At 43.7% G+C, this 18,370-nt stretch overlaps 1 protein-coding gene across 1 annotated transcript in view; it reads left to right on the top strand.

Moving 5' to 3' along the window:
• dnah2 (dynein, axonemal, heavy chain 2) overlaps positions 1-18,370 on the top strand; it is a 234,031-nt gene that overhangs the window by 191,631 nt on the left and 24,030 nt on the right. The window contains exons 61-69 of the mRNA XM_036957925.2: positions 3,903-4,113; positions 5,740-5,856; positions 6,572-6,713; positions 8,306-8,475; positions 9,379-9,495; positions 9,732-9,896; positions 12,372-12,494; positions 12,658-12,806; positions 13,038-13,104. Coding sequence (XP_036813820.2) covers positions 3,903-4,113; positions 5,740-5,856; positions 6,572-6,713; positions 8,306-8,475; positions 9,379-9,495; positions 9,732-9,896; positions 12,372-12,494; positions 12,658-12,806; positions 13,038-13,104 — 1,261 coding nt within the window. The remainder of the gene's footprint in view (positions 1-3,902; positions 4,114-5,739; positions 5,857-6,571; positions 6,714-8,305; positions 8,476-9,378; positions 9,496-9,731; positions 9,897-12,371; positions 12,495-12,657; positions 12,807-13,037; positions 13,105-18,370) is intronic.

The following is an 18,370-nucleotide window of genomic DNA, read 5'->3' as shown; positions in this document are numbered from 1 at the left end:
ATGATTGAGTTAAATACTTTATAAAGTACAAACGCTGAAAACAAACAAAACTTCTGTAGCACAGCACACACAATCAAACTGTCGCGCCACCCAAGAGCTCCTCCCCAAAGAGCTGAATGAATTCTCCTTCCTTACTGCTCATGCTCTCTTAAAGTGGCAGTGCACGGTGAAGGCTCCGTGCAGATTTCGCCACAATCTAACCTAACAATTCCAGAACTACTACCTTATACACACAAGTGTAAAGGGATAAAGAATATGTACATAAAGATATATGAATGAGTGATGGTACAGAACGGCATAGGCAAGATGCAGTACAGTATACGTAAACATAAAAGTGGCATATCTTAAAGTGGCTAGTGATACATGTATTACATAAAGATGGCAAGATGCAGTAGATGGTATAGAGTACAGTATATACATATGAGATGAGTAATGTAGGGTATGTAAACATAAAAGTGGCATAGTTTAAAGTGACTAGTGATACATGTATTACATAAAGATGGCAAGATGCAGTAGATGGTATAGAGTACAGTATATACATATGAGATGAGTAATGTAGGGTATGTAAACATAAAAGTGGCATAGTTTAAAGTGACTAGTGATACATGTATTACATAAAGATGGCAAGATGCAGTAGATGGTATAGAGTACAGTATATACATATGAGATGAGTAATGTAGGTTATGTAAACATTATATTAAGTGGCATTGTTTAAATTGGCTAGTGATACATTTTTTACATCAATTTCCAATATTAAAGTGGCTGGAGTTGAGTCAGTAAGTTGGCAGTAGCCACTCAATGTTAGTGGTGGCTGTTTAACAGTCTGATGGCCTTGAGATAGAAGCTGTTTTTCAGTCTCTCGGTCCCAGCTTTGATGCACCTGTACTGACCTCACCTTCTGGATGATAGCTGGGTGAACAGGCAGTGGCTCGGGTGGTTGTTGTCCTTTATGATCTTTATGGCCTTCCTGTGACATCGGGTGGTGTAGGTGTCCAGGAGGTCAGGTAGTTTGCCCCCGGTGATGCGTTGTGCAGACCTCACTACCCTCTGGAGAGCCTTACGGTTGTGGGAGGTGCATTTGCAGTACCAGGCGGTGATACAGCCCGACAGGATGCTCTCGATTGTGCATCTGTAAAGGTTTGTGAGTGCTTTTGGTGACAAGCCGAATTTCTTCAGCCTCCTGAGATTGAAGAGGCGCTACTGCGCCTTCTTCACAACGCTGTCTGTGTGGGTGGACCAATTCAGTTTGTCCGTGATGTGTACGTCGAGGAACTTAAAACTTACTACCCTCTCCACTACTGTCCCGTCGATGTGGATAGGGGGGTGCTCCCTCTGCTGTTTCCTGAAGTCCACGATCATCTCCTTTGTTTTGTTGACGTTGAGTGTGAGGTTATTTTCCTGACACCACACTCCGAGGGCCCTCACCTCCTTCCTGTAGGCCGTCTCGTCGTTGTTGTAATCAAGCCTACCACTGTAGTGTCGTCTGCAAACTTGATGATTGAGTTGGAGGCGTGCATGGCCACACAGTCGTGGGTGAACAGGGAGTACAGGAGAGGGCTGAGAATGCACCCTTGTGGGGCCCCAGTGTGGAGGATCAGCGGGGTGGAGATGTTGTAACCTACCCTCACCACCTGGGGGTGTACCCAGTTGCACAGTCCAGTGCCCAGTTGCACAGGGCGGGGTCGAGACCCAGGGTCTCGAGCTTGATGACGAGTTTGGAGGGTACTATGGTGTTAAATGCTGAGCTGTAGTCGATGAACAGCATTCTCACATAGGTATTCCTCTTGTCCAGAAGGGTTAAGGCAGTCTGCAGTGTGGTTATGATTGCGTCGTCTGTGGACCTATTGGGGCGGTAAGCAAATTGGAGTGGGTCTAGGGTGTCAGGTAGGGTCTAGGGTGATATGGTCCTTGTCTAGTCTCTCAAAGCACTTCATGATGACAGAAGTGAGTGCTACGAGGCGGTAGTTGTTTAGCTCAGTTACCTTAGCTTTCTTGGGAACAGGAACAATGGTGGCCCTCTTGAAGCATGTGGGGACAGCAGACTGGGATAGGGATTGATTGAATATGTCCGTAAACACACCAGCCAGCTGGTCTGCGCATGCTCTGAGGACGTGGCTGGGGATGCCGCCTGGGCCTGCAGCCTTGCGAGGGTTAACCCATTTAAATGTTTTACTCACGTCGGCTGTAGTGAAGGAGAGTCCGCAGGTTTTGGTAGCGGGCCGTGTCCGTGGCACTGTATTGTCCTCAAAGCGAGCAAATAAGTTATTTAGTCTGTCTGGGACCAAGACATCCTGCTCCGCGACAGGGCTGTTCTTTTTTTGTAATCCGTGATTGACTGTAGACCCTGCCACATACCTGTGTCTGAGCCGTTGAATTGCAACCCTACTTCGTCTCTATACTGACGCTTAGCTTGTTTGATTGCCTTGCGGAGGGAATAGCTACACTGTTTTTATTCGGTCATGTTTCCGGTCACCTTGCCCTGGTTAAAAGCAGTGGTTTGGGCTTTCAGTTTGGCGCAAATGCTACCATCAATCCACAGTTTCTGGTTTGGGAATGTTTTAATAATTGCTGTGGGTACGACATCGCCGAAGCACTTTCTAATGAACTTGCTCACCGAATCAGCGTATTCGTCAATGTTGTTGTTGGACGCAATAAGGAACATATCCCAATCCACGTGATCGAAGCAGTCTTGAAGCGTGGAATCAGATTGGTCGGACCAGCGTTGAACAGACCTGAGCGCGGGAGCTTCCTGTTTTAGTCTCTGTCTGTAGGCTGGAAGCAACAAAATGGAGTCGTGGTCAGCTTTTCCGAAAGGAGGGTGGGGGAGGGCCTTATATGCGTCGGGGAAGTTAGAATAACAATGATCCAGAGTTTTACCAGCCCTGGTTGCACAATCGATATGCTGATAGAATTTAGGGAGTCTTGTTTTCAGATTAGCCTTGTTAAAATCCCCAGCTACAATGGATGCAGCCTCAAGATATGTGGTTTCCAGTTTACATAGAGTCAAATAAAGTTCGTTCAGGGCCATCGATGTGTCTGCTTGGGGGGGAATATATACGGCTGTGATTATAATCGAAGGGAATTCTCTTGGTAGATAATGTGGTCGACATGTGATTGTGAGGAATTCTAAGTCAGGTGAACAGAAGGACTTGAGTTCCTGTATGTTGTTATGATCACACCACGTCTCGTTAATCATAAGGCATACCCCCCCGCCGTTCTTCTTACCAGACAGATGCTTGTTTCTGTCGGCGTGATGCGTGAAGAAACCAGCTGGCTGTACCGACTCCGTTAGCGTCTCTCAAGTGAGCCATGTTTCCGTGAAGCAAAGAACGTTACAGTTTCTGATGTCTCTCAGGAAGGCTACCCTTGCTCCGATTTCATCAACCTTATTGTCAAGAGACTGGACATTGGCGAGTAGTATGCTAGGGAGCGGTGTGAGATGTGCCCGTCTCCGGAGCCTGACCAGAAGACTGCTTCGTTTTCCCCTTTTACGGCGACGTTGTTGGGTGGGATCCATTGTCCTGGGTGGAAGGCAAAACACAGGATCCGCTTCGGGAGAGTCGTATTCCTGGTCGTAATGATGTTGAGTTGACGCTGCTCTTATATTCAGTAGTTCCTCCCAAATGTATGTAATGAAACCTAAGGTTACCTGGGGTACCAATGTAAAAAAAAAAAAATACTGCATAGTTTCCTAGGAACGCGAGGCAAGTCGGCCATCTCTGTCTGCGCCGGAAGTATCTTACTATCTGTCTGTATCTGTCTGCCTGCCTCTCTGTATCTGTCTTACTCTGACTCCCTGACTCTTTTTATTCTTGCCTCACTCCCTCCCTTTCTTTATTTCTTTCTCTCACTTGATCTTTCCTTCACTCATTCTAACTCTCCCTCTCCCTGTGTATCTACAGGCTGCTGGCTGAGAAGCGCAGTGAGCTGGGGGAACAGGTGTCCAAGCTGAGGAACGGCCTGTTTAAGATAGACGACACGCGCAGCAAGGTGGAGGCCATGTCTGTGGAGCTGGAAGAGGCCAAGAAGAAGGTGGCTGACTTCCAGAAGCAGTGTGAGGAGTACCTGGTCATCATCGTCCAGCAGAAGAGAGAGGCCGATGAACAGCAGAAGGTACGTACAGTTGAAGTCGGAAGTTTACATACACTTAGGTTGGAGTCATTAAAATCCGTTTTTCAACCACTCCATAAATTAGTTTTATAGTTTTACTAAATCTTTAGTTTTGGCAAGTCGGTTAGGACATCTACTTTGTGCATGACACAAGTCATTTTTCCAACAACTGTTTACAGACAGATTGTTTCACTGTATCACAATACCAGTGGGTCAGAAGTTTACATACACTAAGTTGACTGTGCCCTTAAACAGCTTGGAAAATTCCAGAAAATTATGTCATGGGTTTAAAAGCTTCTGATAGGCTAATTGACATCATTTGAATCAATTGAAGGTGTACCTGCGGGTGTATTCCAAGACCTACCTTCAAACTCAGTACCTCTTTGCTTGACATCATGGGAAAATCAAAAGAAATCAGCCAAGACCTCAGAAAATAAATTGTAGACCTCCACAAGTCTGGTTCATCCTTGGAAGCAATTTCCAAAAGCCTGAAGGTACCACTTTCATCTGTACAAACAGTAGCACGCAAGTATAAACACCATAGGACCACACAGCCGTTGTACCGCTCAGGAAGTAGACGTGTTCTGTCTCCTAGAGATTAATGTACATTGGTGCGAAAAGTGCAAATCAATCCCAGAACAACAGCAAAGGACCTTGTGAAGATGCTGGAGGAAACAGGTACAAAAGTGTCTATATCCACAGTAAAACGAGTCCTATATCGATATAACCCGAAAGGCCGCTCAGCAAGGAAGAAGCCACTGATCCACAACCGCCATAAAAAAAGCCAGACTACGGTTTGCAACCGCACATGGACAAAGATCGTACTTTTTGGAGAAATTTCCTCTGGTCTGATAAAACAAAAATAGAACTGTTTGACCATAATGACCATCGTTATGTTTGTAGGAAAAAGAGGGAGGCTTGCAAGCCGAAGAACAACCGTGTAGCACGGGGGTGGCAGCATCATGTTGTGGGGGTGCTTTGCTGCAGGAGGGACTGGTGCACTTCACAAAATAGAAAGGCATCATGAGGATGGAAAATTATGTGGATATATTGAAGCAAATGGGTCTTCCAAAGGAACAATGACCTCAAGCATACTTCCAAGCAAAATGGCTTAAGGACAACAAAGTCAAGGTATTGAAGTGGCCATCACAAAGCCCTGACCTCAATCCTATAGAACATTTGTGGGCAGAACTGAAAAAGCGTGTGCGAACAAACCTGACTCAGTTACACCAGCTCTGTCAGGAGCAATGGGCCAAAATAAACCCAACTTATTGTGGGAAGCTTGTGGAAGGCTACCCGAAACGTTTGACCCAAGTTAAACAATTTAAAGACAATGCTACGAAATACTAATTGAGTGCATGTAAACGTCTTACCCACTGGGAATGTGATGAAAGAAATAAAAGCTGAAATAAATAATTCTCTCTACTATTATTCTGTCATTTCACATTCTGAAAGTAAAGTGGTGATCCTAACTGACCTAAGACAGGGAATTTTTACCAGGATTAAATGTCAGGAATTGTGAAAAACTGAGTTTAAATGTATTTGAATAAGGTGCATGTAAACTTTTGACTTCAACTGTACATCTGGTGGTGTGTGTGCATGTGTGCGGTCGGGCGCGCGCGTGTGTAGACTGTGAGTGCCCACAGTGAGAAGATCGGAGCAGAAGAGATCAAGTGTAGGGCCATGGCTGAGAACGCCCAGAGAGACCTGGATGAAGCCGTGCCTGCTCTGGAGGAGGCCATGAAGGTAAGCTGTTTGTATCTGTTTTGCTGAGTCTCAATAGCAGCAGGGGTCGCCTTAATGCAGAATTCTGCATTTTTCACGCTTGATAACACACAACAAATATCTTGCTGCGTTTTGGAAACGCAGATCTAATATGTTTTTTATTGTAATTTCTGCTCGGCATCAGACTAATTGTGTGCTTCTCGGTGTGGCCCGTGCTAGATTAACTTCAAGTAAAACATTGAGCTGGCTGCTCACATTCTTTCTCTGGTGGTGATGCATCGTTTTGTTTCTAAAAGGCCTCTCTTTTTCATTGTAAGCTCATTTACTTGTGTGGCTGGTAGCCAAATAGCGTTGCACTTCTGTTGTCATCTGATGTGTTGCGCTAATGTATTTTCTGGGAAGGAAAACGGTAGTTGCAGTCCCCTGATCACTCTATTGAAGCAAAACAACGCTGTTGCCTTTCAGTGTAAAATGCAGGTGAAATGGTTTAAATCTTGTTTTTTTTTCACACATATTTATTGTTTGTTTTTATTTACAGGGCAATCAGCAGAGTTGGTACAGTAATATATATGGTCACCTTCTGTGATTGTGTTACCATATTTACTGACTCTCTCCTACCTCCTATCCCTTCTTTCACCCCTCTCCTCTCCGCTCCCCTCCTCTTCTCTCTCTTCTCTTCTCCCCTCCACTCACCTTGTTTCCCCTCCTCTCCTCCTTCCTCTCCTCTCTTCCCCAGGCGTTGGAGTCCCTGAATAAGAAGGACATGACAGAGATCAAGTCGTACGGCCGTCCCCCGACCCTGGTGGAGACCGTCATGCAGGCTGTTATGATCCTCAGAGGCAATGAGCCCACCTGGGCAGAGGCCAAGAGACAGCTAGGTGAGAGCTATCTACTGCTCCATCTCTCTTTCCATCTATCTCTCTTTCTGTCTCCCTACCTCTTTGATTCTACCTGGGCAGAGGCCAAGAGACAGGTAGGTGAGAGCTATCTACTGCTCCATCTCTCTTTCCATCTATCTCTCTTTCTGTCTCCCTACCTCTTCGATTCTACCTGGGCAGAGGCCAAGAGACAGCTGGGTGAGAGCTATCTACTGCTCCATCTCTCTTTCCATCTATCTCTCTTTCCATCTATCTCTCTTTCTGTCTCCCTACCTCTTCGATTCTACCTGGGCAGAGGCCAAGAGACAGCTGGGTGGGAGTGGGGGAGGATTTGTAGAGAGGAGTAGATTTAGAGCAAAATGTAAGAAAAAGTACATTTTAATGGAAAACTGTAATTTATATGTTAATTTTGGTTAGTATCAACAGTAAAATACTCTGAAACTTTAGTGCATTGTGGGAACATGTTTAGTGCAGGGAAAGAAATGCTGTATTTCGTATGGTAACTGTAATTCCAGCCCCACAGAATACAGTACTGTACCGTATCTTTGGAGCACCAAAAACCGTTTGACCACTAGTGGATGCATCGTTGTTGTTTTCTGTCTCATTAACATATTTTGAGGCGTGTATTGTAAGAGGCTATATAGCACTCGTGAGTGAGAATGCTGTACCAATTTTACTCCTCTGTGGTTATAGTGCCCCATCAATTTAAAATCTATAGGGGACAGATTGGAATGACAGCAAGTCTTAAACATTAAATGGTTAAGCATTTTGCCATGTCCTTTTGGTCTGTTTTTCCCTGTTTTTGCTGCCAGTTTGGAAGCCTTTGTTAAGGCCTCTATAAGTGCAAGTGGTATAGGCCTAAAATGCTAAATATTCATTAAAATGCTGTAATGTGTAAACACTACCAAGCAGCCAAACTGCTTGGACCAATCAATCCCTTGTAATTATTTATGTCATTCATCCATTTATTAATTAATTGATTCCTATTACGGTAGCACTATAACGGTATAATACAGTACATTTTATGGTACTGTACTGTGTGTCATTACACAGTACTTGCTTTGACACCGTATTCATATTACAGTGGGTGTACTGCAATATAAAAGACAGAATGTTACTTGCCACTGAGCTGTGTGTAAATGACTATCAAATTCACGGCAACCCCTTTACAGTGTATACCAGTGGTACACACACCTGGTCCTGGGGACTCAAAGGGGTGTACGTTTGACTTTTTTCCTTGGCACTACATACCTGATTCAAATGATCACCTCATCATCAGGCTTCGATGGTTAGAATCATGTGTGCAAAAATAGAAATGTGCAGGACCAGGACTGACCACCAGTGGCTTATATAGTAACTAGCTACAGTAGTGGGCACAAAGAGGAAGAGCTAGACCAAAACCTCAGATATACTATATTGTATTAAGAAACTTTTGAATCCTCGCATTGAAAATACAGAAAGGTGAGAGAGGGAGGGGGGGGAGAGACAGAGAGAGAGAAATATGTTTCCCATGCCAATAAAGCCCTTTGAATTGAATTGAGAGAGAGAGAGAAGTAGTTATTGACTGGTTGCCCTTGGTGTCTGGCATGCAGGCGAGGGCAACTTCATCAAGCAGCTGGTCCACTTTGACAAGGACAACATCTCAGACCGCGTACTGAAGAAGATCGGCCAGTACTGCACCCAGCCAGACTTTCATCCAGAGATCATAGGACGGGTCTCCCTGGCCGCCAAGTCTCTCTGTATGTGGGTCAGAGCCATGGAGGTAAGCAGCATACATACATATACACACAGTGGCCAGTTTATTCGGTACACCCATCTAGTACCGGGTCGGACCCCTCTTTTCCTCCAGAACAGCCTGAATTATCTGAGGAATGGAAACTTTGCTCAATTAGTATCAAGGGACCTAACATGAAAACATTGTAACACAGTTACACCACCTTCACCAGCCTGTACGGTTGACACCAGGCAGAATGGGGTCATTGACTCATGCTGCTTACGCCAAATCCTGACTCTGCCGTCAGCATGACGCAACAGGAACTAGGATTTGTCAGATCAGACAATGTTTTTCCGCTCCTCAGTCGTCCAGTGTTGGTGATGGCGTGCCCACTGGAGCCGCTTCTTCTTGTTTTTAGGTGATAGGAGTGGAACCCGGTGTGGTCGTCTGCTGCAATATCCCATCTGTGACAAGGAGCGACGAGTTGTGCGTTCCGAGACGCCGTTCTGCACACCACTGTTGTACTGCGCCGTTATTTGTCTGTTTGTGGCCCGCCTGTTAGCTTGCATGACTCTTGCCATTCTCCTTCGACCTCTCATCTACAAGCTGTTTTTCGCCCACAGGACTGCCACTAACTGGATGTTTTTTGTTTGTCACACCATTCTTGATAAACCCTAGACACTGTCGTGTGTGAAAAGCCCAGGAGGCCGTCCGTTTCTGAGATACTGGATCTGGCGCGCCTGGCACCAACAGTCATACCACGCTCAAAGCCGCTTAGGTCACTTATTTTGCCCATTCCAACGTTTAATGGAACAGTAACTGAATGCCTCGATGCCTGTCTGCCTGCTTTATATACCAAGCCAAAGCCACGTGACACACTGTCTGTAGGAGCAAACCATTTTTGTGAACAGGGTCTCTCACTCTCACTCTCTTTCTCTCTCACTCACTCAGGTGTATGGTCGTATCTTCAGGGTGGTGGAGCCTAAGAGAGCCAGGCTGAACGGGGCCATGTCCCAGCTGGCAGAGAAACAGGCTTCCCTGGCAGAGGCCCAGGCGAAACTCATTGAGGTACACACACGCACACCAACTCAGAGAGCTACTGTACAGGGGTGTTGAGGAGGCAGAAGAGACCTGCCTGCCTGGGAAATACTCACTATAGCTGATGCGTTTCTGGAGTGTCAATGAGTCTGTGTGTGTTTGTGTTTCTCATTGGTACTCGGGTGCTTTTTGGAAGTGAGAATAGTAAGAATGAATCTAGTTGTGTGTGGATCTGTGTGCTGTATTTTGTGTGTGTGTGTGTGTAGGTAGGGGAGAAGCTGGACCTGTTGAAGAGGCAGTATGATGAGAAGCTGGCTCAGAAGGAGGAGTTGAGGAGGAAGTCAGAGGACATGGAGGTCAAACTGGACCGGGCTGGGAAACTGGTGTCTGGACTGGCTGGAGAGAGAATCCGCTGGGAGGAGACTGTGGTGGTACGACCCCCTCTTATTGAGCTCACACAGCCAGCTAAAACACACTATCGCACACGCATCACACAGCGTTCACACTAGAGGTCGACCGATTATGATTTTTCAACGGCGATACCGATTATTGGAGGACCCCAAAAAAGCCGATACCGATTAATCTGCCGATTTTAAAATTGTATTTATTTATTTGTAATAATGACAATTACAAAAATACTGAATGAACACTTTATTTTAACTTAATATAATACATCAATAAAATCAATTTAGCCTCAAATAAATAATGAAATCTTCAATTTGGTATAAATAATGCAAAAACAAAGTGTTGGAGAAGAAAGTAAAAGTGCAAAATGTGCCATGTAAAAAAGCTAACGTTTAAGTTCCTTGCTCAGAACATGAATATGAAAGCTGTTGGTTCCTTTTAACATGAGTCTTCAATATTCCCAGATAAGAAGTTTTAGGTTGTAGTTATTATAGGAATTATAGGACTATTTCTCTCTATATTTGTATTTCATATACCTTTGACTATTGGATGTTCTTATATATACACTGCTCAAAAAAATAAAATAACACATCCTAGATCTGAATTAATAAAATATTCTTATTAAATACATTTTTCTTTACATAGTTGAATGTGCTGACAACAAAATCACACAAAAATTATCAATGGAAATCAAATTTATCAACCCATGGAGGTCTGGATTTGGAGTCACAATCAAAATTAAAGTGGAAAACCACACTACAGGCTGATCCAACTTTGATATAATGTCCTTAAAACAAGTCAAAATGAGGCTCAGTAGTGTGTGTGGCCTCCACGTGCCTGTATGACCTCCCTACAACGCCTGGGCATGCTCCTGATGAGGTGGCGGATGTGAGTGTCTTGCTAATTGCCTACAATTTCCACCTGTTGTCTATTCCATTTGCACAACAGCATGTGAAATGTATTGTCAATCAGTGTTGCTTCCTAAGTGGACAGTTTGATTTCACAGAAGTGTGATTGACTTGGAGTTACATTGTGTTGTTTAAGTGTTCCCTTTATTTTTTTGAGCAGTGTATATATATAGTATTGCCAGTGTAACAGTATAGCTTCCATCCCTCTCCTCGCCCCTACCTGGGCTCAAACCAGGGACACATCGACAACAGCCACCCTTGAAGCATCGTTACCCATCGCTCCACAAAAGCCGCGGCCCTTGCCGCAAGGGGAGCAACTACTTCAAGGTCTCAGAGCGAATGACGTCACTGATTGAAACGCTATTAGCGCCTACCCCGCTAGCTAGCTAGCCATTTCACTTCGGTTACACCAGCCTCATCTCGGGAGTTGATAGGCTTGAAGTCATAAACAGCTCAATGCTTGAAGCACAGCGAAGAGCTGCTGGCAGGAAAGTGCTGTTTGAATGAATGCTTACGAGCCTGCTGCTGCCTACCACCGCTCAGTCAGACTGCTCTATCAAAGATCAAATCATAGACTTAATTATAACATAATAACACACAGAAATATGAGCCTTAGGTCATTAATATGGTCAAATCCGGAAACTATAATTTCGAAAAAACAAAACATTTATTCTTTCATAGAAATACAGAACCGTTACGTAGTTTATCTAACGGGTGGCATCCTTAAGTCTAGATTTTGCTGTTACATTGCACAACCTTTAATGTTATGTCATAATTATGTAAAATTCTGGCAAATTAATTACGGTCTTTGTTAGGAAGAAATGGTCTTCACACAATTCGCAACGAGCCAGGCGGCTCAAACTGCTGGATATACCCGGACTCTGCTTGCACTGAACGCAAGAGAAGTGACACAATTTCCCTAATTAAAATAAATTCATGTTAGCAGGTAATATTAACTAAATATGCAGGTTTAAAAATATATACTTGTCTATGGATTTTAAAGAAAGGCATTGGTGTTTATGGTGAGGTACACATTGGGGCAACGACAGTGCTTTTTTTGCGAATGCGCTTGTTAAGTCATCACCCGTTTGGCGAAGTTGAAGTAGGCTGTGATTCGATGAGAAATTAACAGGCACCGCATCGATTATATGCAACGCAGGACAAGCTAGATAAACTAGTAATATCATCAACCATGTGTAGATAACTAGTGATTATGTTAAGATTGATTTTAAGATTATGTTAAGATTGTTTTTTATAAGGTAAGTTTAATGCTAGCTAGCACCTTACCTTGGCTTCTTGATGCACTCGCGTAACAGGTAGTCAGCCTGCCACGCAGTCTCCTCGTGGAGTGGGTGTCCAAAAATGCCGATTACCGATTGTTATGAAAACTTGAAATCGGCCCGATTAATCGGTTGACCTCTAGTACAAACCCAGCAGTGTGTCTGAGTCAACTTTCAAAGAGTCATTTGGTCAGAAGATTAGAATGATCATTTCTTATCATTAAAGTTGTCCGGGAGCTTTTCTCCTTCATCTTTCTTTGTTTTGATGGTCATGTCCACGAGTGTGACCTGGAGATGTGTGTGTGTGTCTCAGGGTTTGGAGACGAACATGGGTTTTCTGGTAGGAGACTGTCTGCTGGCTGCAGCCTTCCTCTCCTACATGGGGCCTTTCCTCTCCAACTACAGAGACCAGCTGGTCTCTATCTGGATGAAACAGGTGAGTGGCAAGGTCACTGTCTGGATTTCCCTCCACTCTGTCACACTACACCGGTAGGTGGAAATGTACTTATGTGTATATATTATTCACTGTTACCTTCATATCTCTCTCTCTCTCTCTCTCTCTCTCTCTCTCGCCTCTCCCTCCCTCTCTTCTCCATCAGGTGCGTGAGTTGGAGGTGCCGTGTTCTCCAGGTTTTAGTTTCGCTGTGTTCCTGTCCAAGCCCACGGCCGTAAGGGACTGGAACATCCAGGGTCTGCCCTCCGATGCCTTCTCCACCGAAAACGGTGTCATCGTCACCCGCGGCAACCGGTCAGACAACACACACACATCCAGTATCGTTATTCAGTTCTCTCCGTCTTTGCTTAGTGCTTAGTTTCATAAACGAGATAAAACCGCTCAGTTGAATCAAACAAAGATTACACCTATCTCAGTCTCACAGACCTCACGGATGAGGCTAATAAGACGTACTAGAATTTGGATGTTGTGGCTACTGTCTAGCTTGATGATGTGAACGTATTGCTTCGCTTTGTTTTTCCCAAGATGGCCGCTGATGGTGGACCCTCAAGGCCAAGCCCTGAAGTGGATCAAAAATATGGAGATGAAGAGGGTGAGACCTGCTTTGTGCAAATTATGTCTGTCTCTCTACAACACACACACCTTCTCTCTCCTCGCTCTCACATTTCTCTCTGCCACTGTCTACTTCCATGGTTATTGACCTCGTACTCGCTGCATTGTGTGTTTGTCGACGCATTCCATGTAACATGAATAGATGTATACTATACTATACTATACTATACTTACAGTGTTGGAAGGTCACAAGGTCACTGAAAACATGAAGCACAACACGTACAATATCAAATCAAATGTCCTTGGTCACGTGCACGAGGTTAGCAGATGTTAATGCGAGTGTAGCGAAACGCTTGTGCTTCTCGTTTTGACAGTGCAGTAATATCTAACAAGTCATCGAACAATTCCACAACAACTACCTTATACACACAAATAAGGAAAGGGATGGGTTAAGAATATGTACATATAAATATATGGATGAGCAACGACCGACCGGCATAGACGAGAAACTTTGTTATATACCCTTTGTTGGCAATGACAGAGGTCAAACGTTTTCTGTAAGTCTTCACAAGGTTTTCACACACTGTTGCTGGTATTTTGGCCCATTCCTCCATGCAGATCTCCTCTAGAGCAGTGATGTTTTGGGGCTGTTGCTGGGCAATGTCCTCATCTCCCACCCCTTCTAATAGACCCTTTCTTCTTCTTTTTCTTCCCCTATCATCGCCAAGCCTATCCCCAACCATTTTAACCTGTCTCTCCTTTCTAGAGAGAGAGAGAGAGAGGAGAGAGAGAGGAGAGAGAGAGAGAGAGAGAGAGAGAGAGAGTTCTCGAGCAGCTAGAGGCTATCAGATTTGCTACCAATGCTCCTTATAGGACACATCACTGCACTCTATACTCTTCTGTACACTGGACTGCCTCACTCCCCCCAATCTGAGATATCTACTGCAGCCCTCATCCTCCACATACAACACCCATTCTGCCAGTCACATTCTGTTAAAGGTCCCCAAAGCACACACATCCCTGGGTCCCTTGTCTTTTCAGTTCGCTGCAGCTAGCGACTGGAACGAGCTGCAACAAACACTCAAACTGGACCGTTTTATCTCAATCTCTTCATTCAAAGACTCAATCATGGACACTTACTGACAGTTGTGGCTGCTTTGCGTGGTGTTGTCTCTATTGTCTTGCCCTTTGTGCTGTTGTATTTGCCCAATAATGTTTCTACCATGTTTTATGCTGCTACCATGTTGTGCTGCTGCCATGTTGTGTTGCTACCATGTTGTTGTCATGTTGTGTTGCTACCATGCTGTGTTGTCATGTGTTGCTGCCTTGCTATGTTGTTGTTTTAGGTCTGTCTTTATGCAGTGTTGTCTCGTCGTTGTGTTTTGTCCTATATTTTTATTTAATTGTTTTTATTTTGAATCACAGCCCGCGTCCCAACAGGAGGCCTTTTGGTAGTCCGTCGTTGTAAATAAGAATTTGTTCTTAACTGACTTGCCGAGTTAAATGATGTTTAAATCAAATATCCCATCAAGGAGCCAAATGGAGCCAGATTCTCCACTGTAATCCCATCAACAAAGCACATTTGAGACAGGTTTTGACAGTTGAATGCTTTTAGTTAGGACCAGTAGGCTTCCTTCATTAAATAAGATCCGATCAGCACAGAGACACGCGCGCCCTCTCGCAAGCACACACACGCACGCACGCGCACGCGCACACACACACACACACACACACACACACACAGTGACCCAGGTGAACGAGGAAGTTAACATATTTTTTTACTCCCCATCTCTGTGGTTTCTCTCCTCCTTTCTTCAGACACTTGTTGTATGTGTTCCCTCGCTCCTTTTGGCATTTTAAGAGGCAGTTTGGCCCTCTCGGTCAGTAAGGTAACGTCAGTAAAAAACAGTCAATTTCTTCAAAAGGCACCTTTTGTGTGTGTGTGTGTGTGTGTTTGAAAGAAACAGAGAGAGAATAGGCAGGTGTGTGTAGTTAACCTAAGAGTGAGTGATGGGGAACAGAGAGTGACTCAGGCACCCCTTCTGTTTTTCTCAGTCTAGACCAGTCTGTGGGTCACCAGGCCTTTTTTTCTGCCACTCTCAGACAAGACAGACGACACCAATTCACCCACGTCTGGCCAGGACTACGTTTCCTTTCTTCTCCTCTCTTCTCTGGCCAATTTCACTTCTTATGTACACTACCGTTCAAACGGTTGGGGTTACTTAGAAATGTCCTTGTTTTTGAAAGAAAAGCACATTTTTGGTCCGTTGAAATAACATCAAATTGATCAGAAATATAGTGTAGACAGTTTTTTTTACATTTTTTATAATATGTTACAAATACAATACAATATACAATTACAATATATTACAAAATGTATTAAAAAGGACAACAATACAAACATTGACATTCATTGTAGTGTTGGATGGGATGGCCAATTTAGAGGACAAAACAAAACTTAATTTACACATACACAAAATAAAACAACATCCTATTAGGTGGTACATGTATAAGAAGACAGCATATAGTCATTACAAGCAGTGTAGTTCAGCCAAAAATAAATATTGAGTGGAGTACAGCACAGAGTAACAGCAGATCGTCAACCCAGTTATGAAGCGGGATGGGACCATTTATCCAGTATCGGCTGCCATATTTTGTAAAACAATGGACTTCTATTGGAGGTATTGTATCGAATCCTTCCATATGTATTACATTCCCTAAATCCCGTGACCACATTTCAAAGGTAGGTACAGTCTCCAATTTCCAAAATTGCAATATGATCCTTTTGGCTAATAGAGTACAAAGAGAGACAGGGGCTATAACTCTATCAAAGGCTTTAGATAAGTCATTACAAATGAGAGCCCAGTAAGCATGTAACTTAGGACATGTCCGAAATAAGTGGGTCAATGTCCCCTCAACCTGCTTACACCTCTCACACAGGTGTCCGGGAATATTTTATGCAGTTTCACTTTTGAGTAATGTAACCTGTGTATCACCTTAAACTGTACAATGTTGTGTCTGGCATTCACTGAACTGTGGTTTATATTCCTGAGAGCTTCTACCCAGTCCTCATCTGAGATTTCTGAACCAAGTTCTTGTTCCCAAGCCCTTTTAATGGTGTCTGTGGATACCTCTATGTGGGCCTGTAGCACATCATACAGTCTAGAGACCGACCCTTTTGAATGGGGTTTGACAAGGATCAGGCTATCTATTGTGGGATTATTTGGCTTCATGCCATACTGTTGGATTTGTGTCCTTAAGAAATTCCTGATTTGGAGGTATCTGAAAAAATGTGTTGTTGGAATGTTGAACTTTCCCTGCAATTGTTGAAATGAAGCAAACTGACCCTCAATGTATAAATTACCAATTGTTCTGAGGCCCTTCTCCCTCCACTGTGAAAACACCATATCATCCAATGCGGGGTGGAAAGCATGATTCAGGCAAATTGGGCTGTCAATGTATACAGTGGGTATGTTAAGAAAATACCTAATCTGTTTACAGATCCTAAGAGTATGACAGATGACTGGATTAGAGTCATAAGTGTCTTTTTTCACATATTATGGACTATTAACAAGTGCAGGGAGTGAGGAACGTTGACAGGAGGCCTGCTCAATCAAAAGCCATGAGGGCATATCCTTCTGTCTGATCGCAGGTAAACTTTCCCTCCAGAAAGACACAATGTTCAGATTAGCAGCCCAATAATACAGTTTAAAGTGAGGAAGGCCAAAGCCCCCCTCTATCTTGTACTTGCATAAATGCTTCTTTGAAATTCTGGCTGCCTTGTTAGCCCATAAGAATGGAGTTACTATTGAATCCAGTTTCTTAAAATAGCTTTGTGGTATGAAATTGGGTAGACATTGGAAGAGGTAGAGAAACCTGGGTAGGACAACCATTTTAATAGCGTTTATACCAAATAGATAGGCAGATTTTTCCCAAAAATCTATATTTTGTTTAAGTTGATAAATGTTCATGTCCCAATTCGCTTTCAATAGCTGATCAAGGTCTCTTGTCACTACAATGCCGATGCTTGTGAACTTGTCCATCACTGTTCTAAATGGGGTAGATTGCAGAAATTGCATATCCACAGGTCGTGATATCGGCATCAATTCGCTTTTTTGCCAGACTATCTTGTGGCCAGAGAAGGAGCCGAATGTATTTATCAAGTTAAGTAAGGGGGGAATAGAAGTTTTAGGCTTGGATAAAAACAAAATAACATCGTCTGCATATAGGGACATTTTGTGTTGCCTGTCTTTTATTTTAACAGAAGCTATATCGGAACATGCCCCGAATGCGAGTAGCAACGGGTTCCATGGCTACAGCGAAGAGAGCAGGCGGAATAGGGCACCCCTGTCGGCAGCCCTTGAACAGGTGGAATGACTGCGACATTTCCTGATTGGTTACCACGGACGCCATTGGGTGTGCATAAATAATTATTATCCAATTAATAAATTCCTTTCCAAACCCGAAATGCTCCAGACTTTATTTTCAACTTTATGATCATGATACATTACGTCTTAAATTGTAGTATATATGTTGGCCCGGGATAAAAACCTGTCTGGTCAGGGTGTATGATGTCAGAAATATATTTTTTCAATCGGTTTGCAAATATCTTTGTCAACACCTTATTTTCTATGGGGAGTAACGACACGGGGCGATAAGACGACATTTCCATGGAATCTCTTATATTTTTTCCAAGATCAGTGCTATTGTAGCCTCATACAGTGTTTGTGGGAGTTTGGCATTTTCTTTGGATTGTTTAAACATTCGCAACATAAGTGGAGCTAGACTGGCGCAGTACTTCTTATAGAATTCTATTACATATCCATCGGGCCCAGGGGCCTTGCTGTTTGGAAATTGTGCTATCGCTGTGTTAATTTCCTCCAAAGTTATCCCTGCATCGAGTGCAGCAGCTGCCCCCCTGTCGCGTTCCATAGTTTGTGGATCAGTAGCATCGCATTTTGATTGGTATAGCTCTGAGTAAAACTGCGCAACACATTTATTAATATCCTGCGGATCTGTTACTATTTTACCCTTGTCTTTTATTTGTGAATAGCTCTAGATGCCTGTACATGCCTTAGCTGTCTTGCTAATAATTTGTGTGGTTTGTCACCCAGTTCAAAATAACTTTGTTGCGTTCTAGCAAGTAAAAAGCCCACCCGTTTCGAAAGGATGGTATTGTATTCATATTTCAACTTTGTGAACTTCTCAAGGGCTGTATTTGAGAAATTCGTCCTAAAAACGTTCTCCTGTTCCCCTAACTCTCTTTCAATTTCTCTCAGCCTAGTATTGCCGCGTTTCTTCCTTTC

This window comes from Oncorhynchus mykiss, chromosome 21 (assembly GCF_057628025.1).
Source record: "Oncorhynchus mykiss isolate SJ-2025 chromosome 21, ASM5762802v1, whole genome shotgun sequence".
Lineage (NCBI taxonomy): Eukaryota > Metazoa > Chordata > Actinopteri > Salmoniformes > Salmonidae > Oncorhynchus > Oncorhynchus mykiss.
The sequence above is the reverse complement of the archived record's forward strand: the minus strand, read 5'-3'. Positions and strand labels throughout refer to the sequence as shown.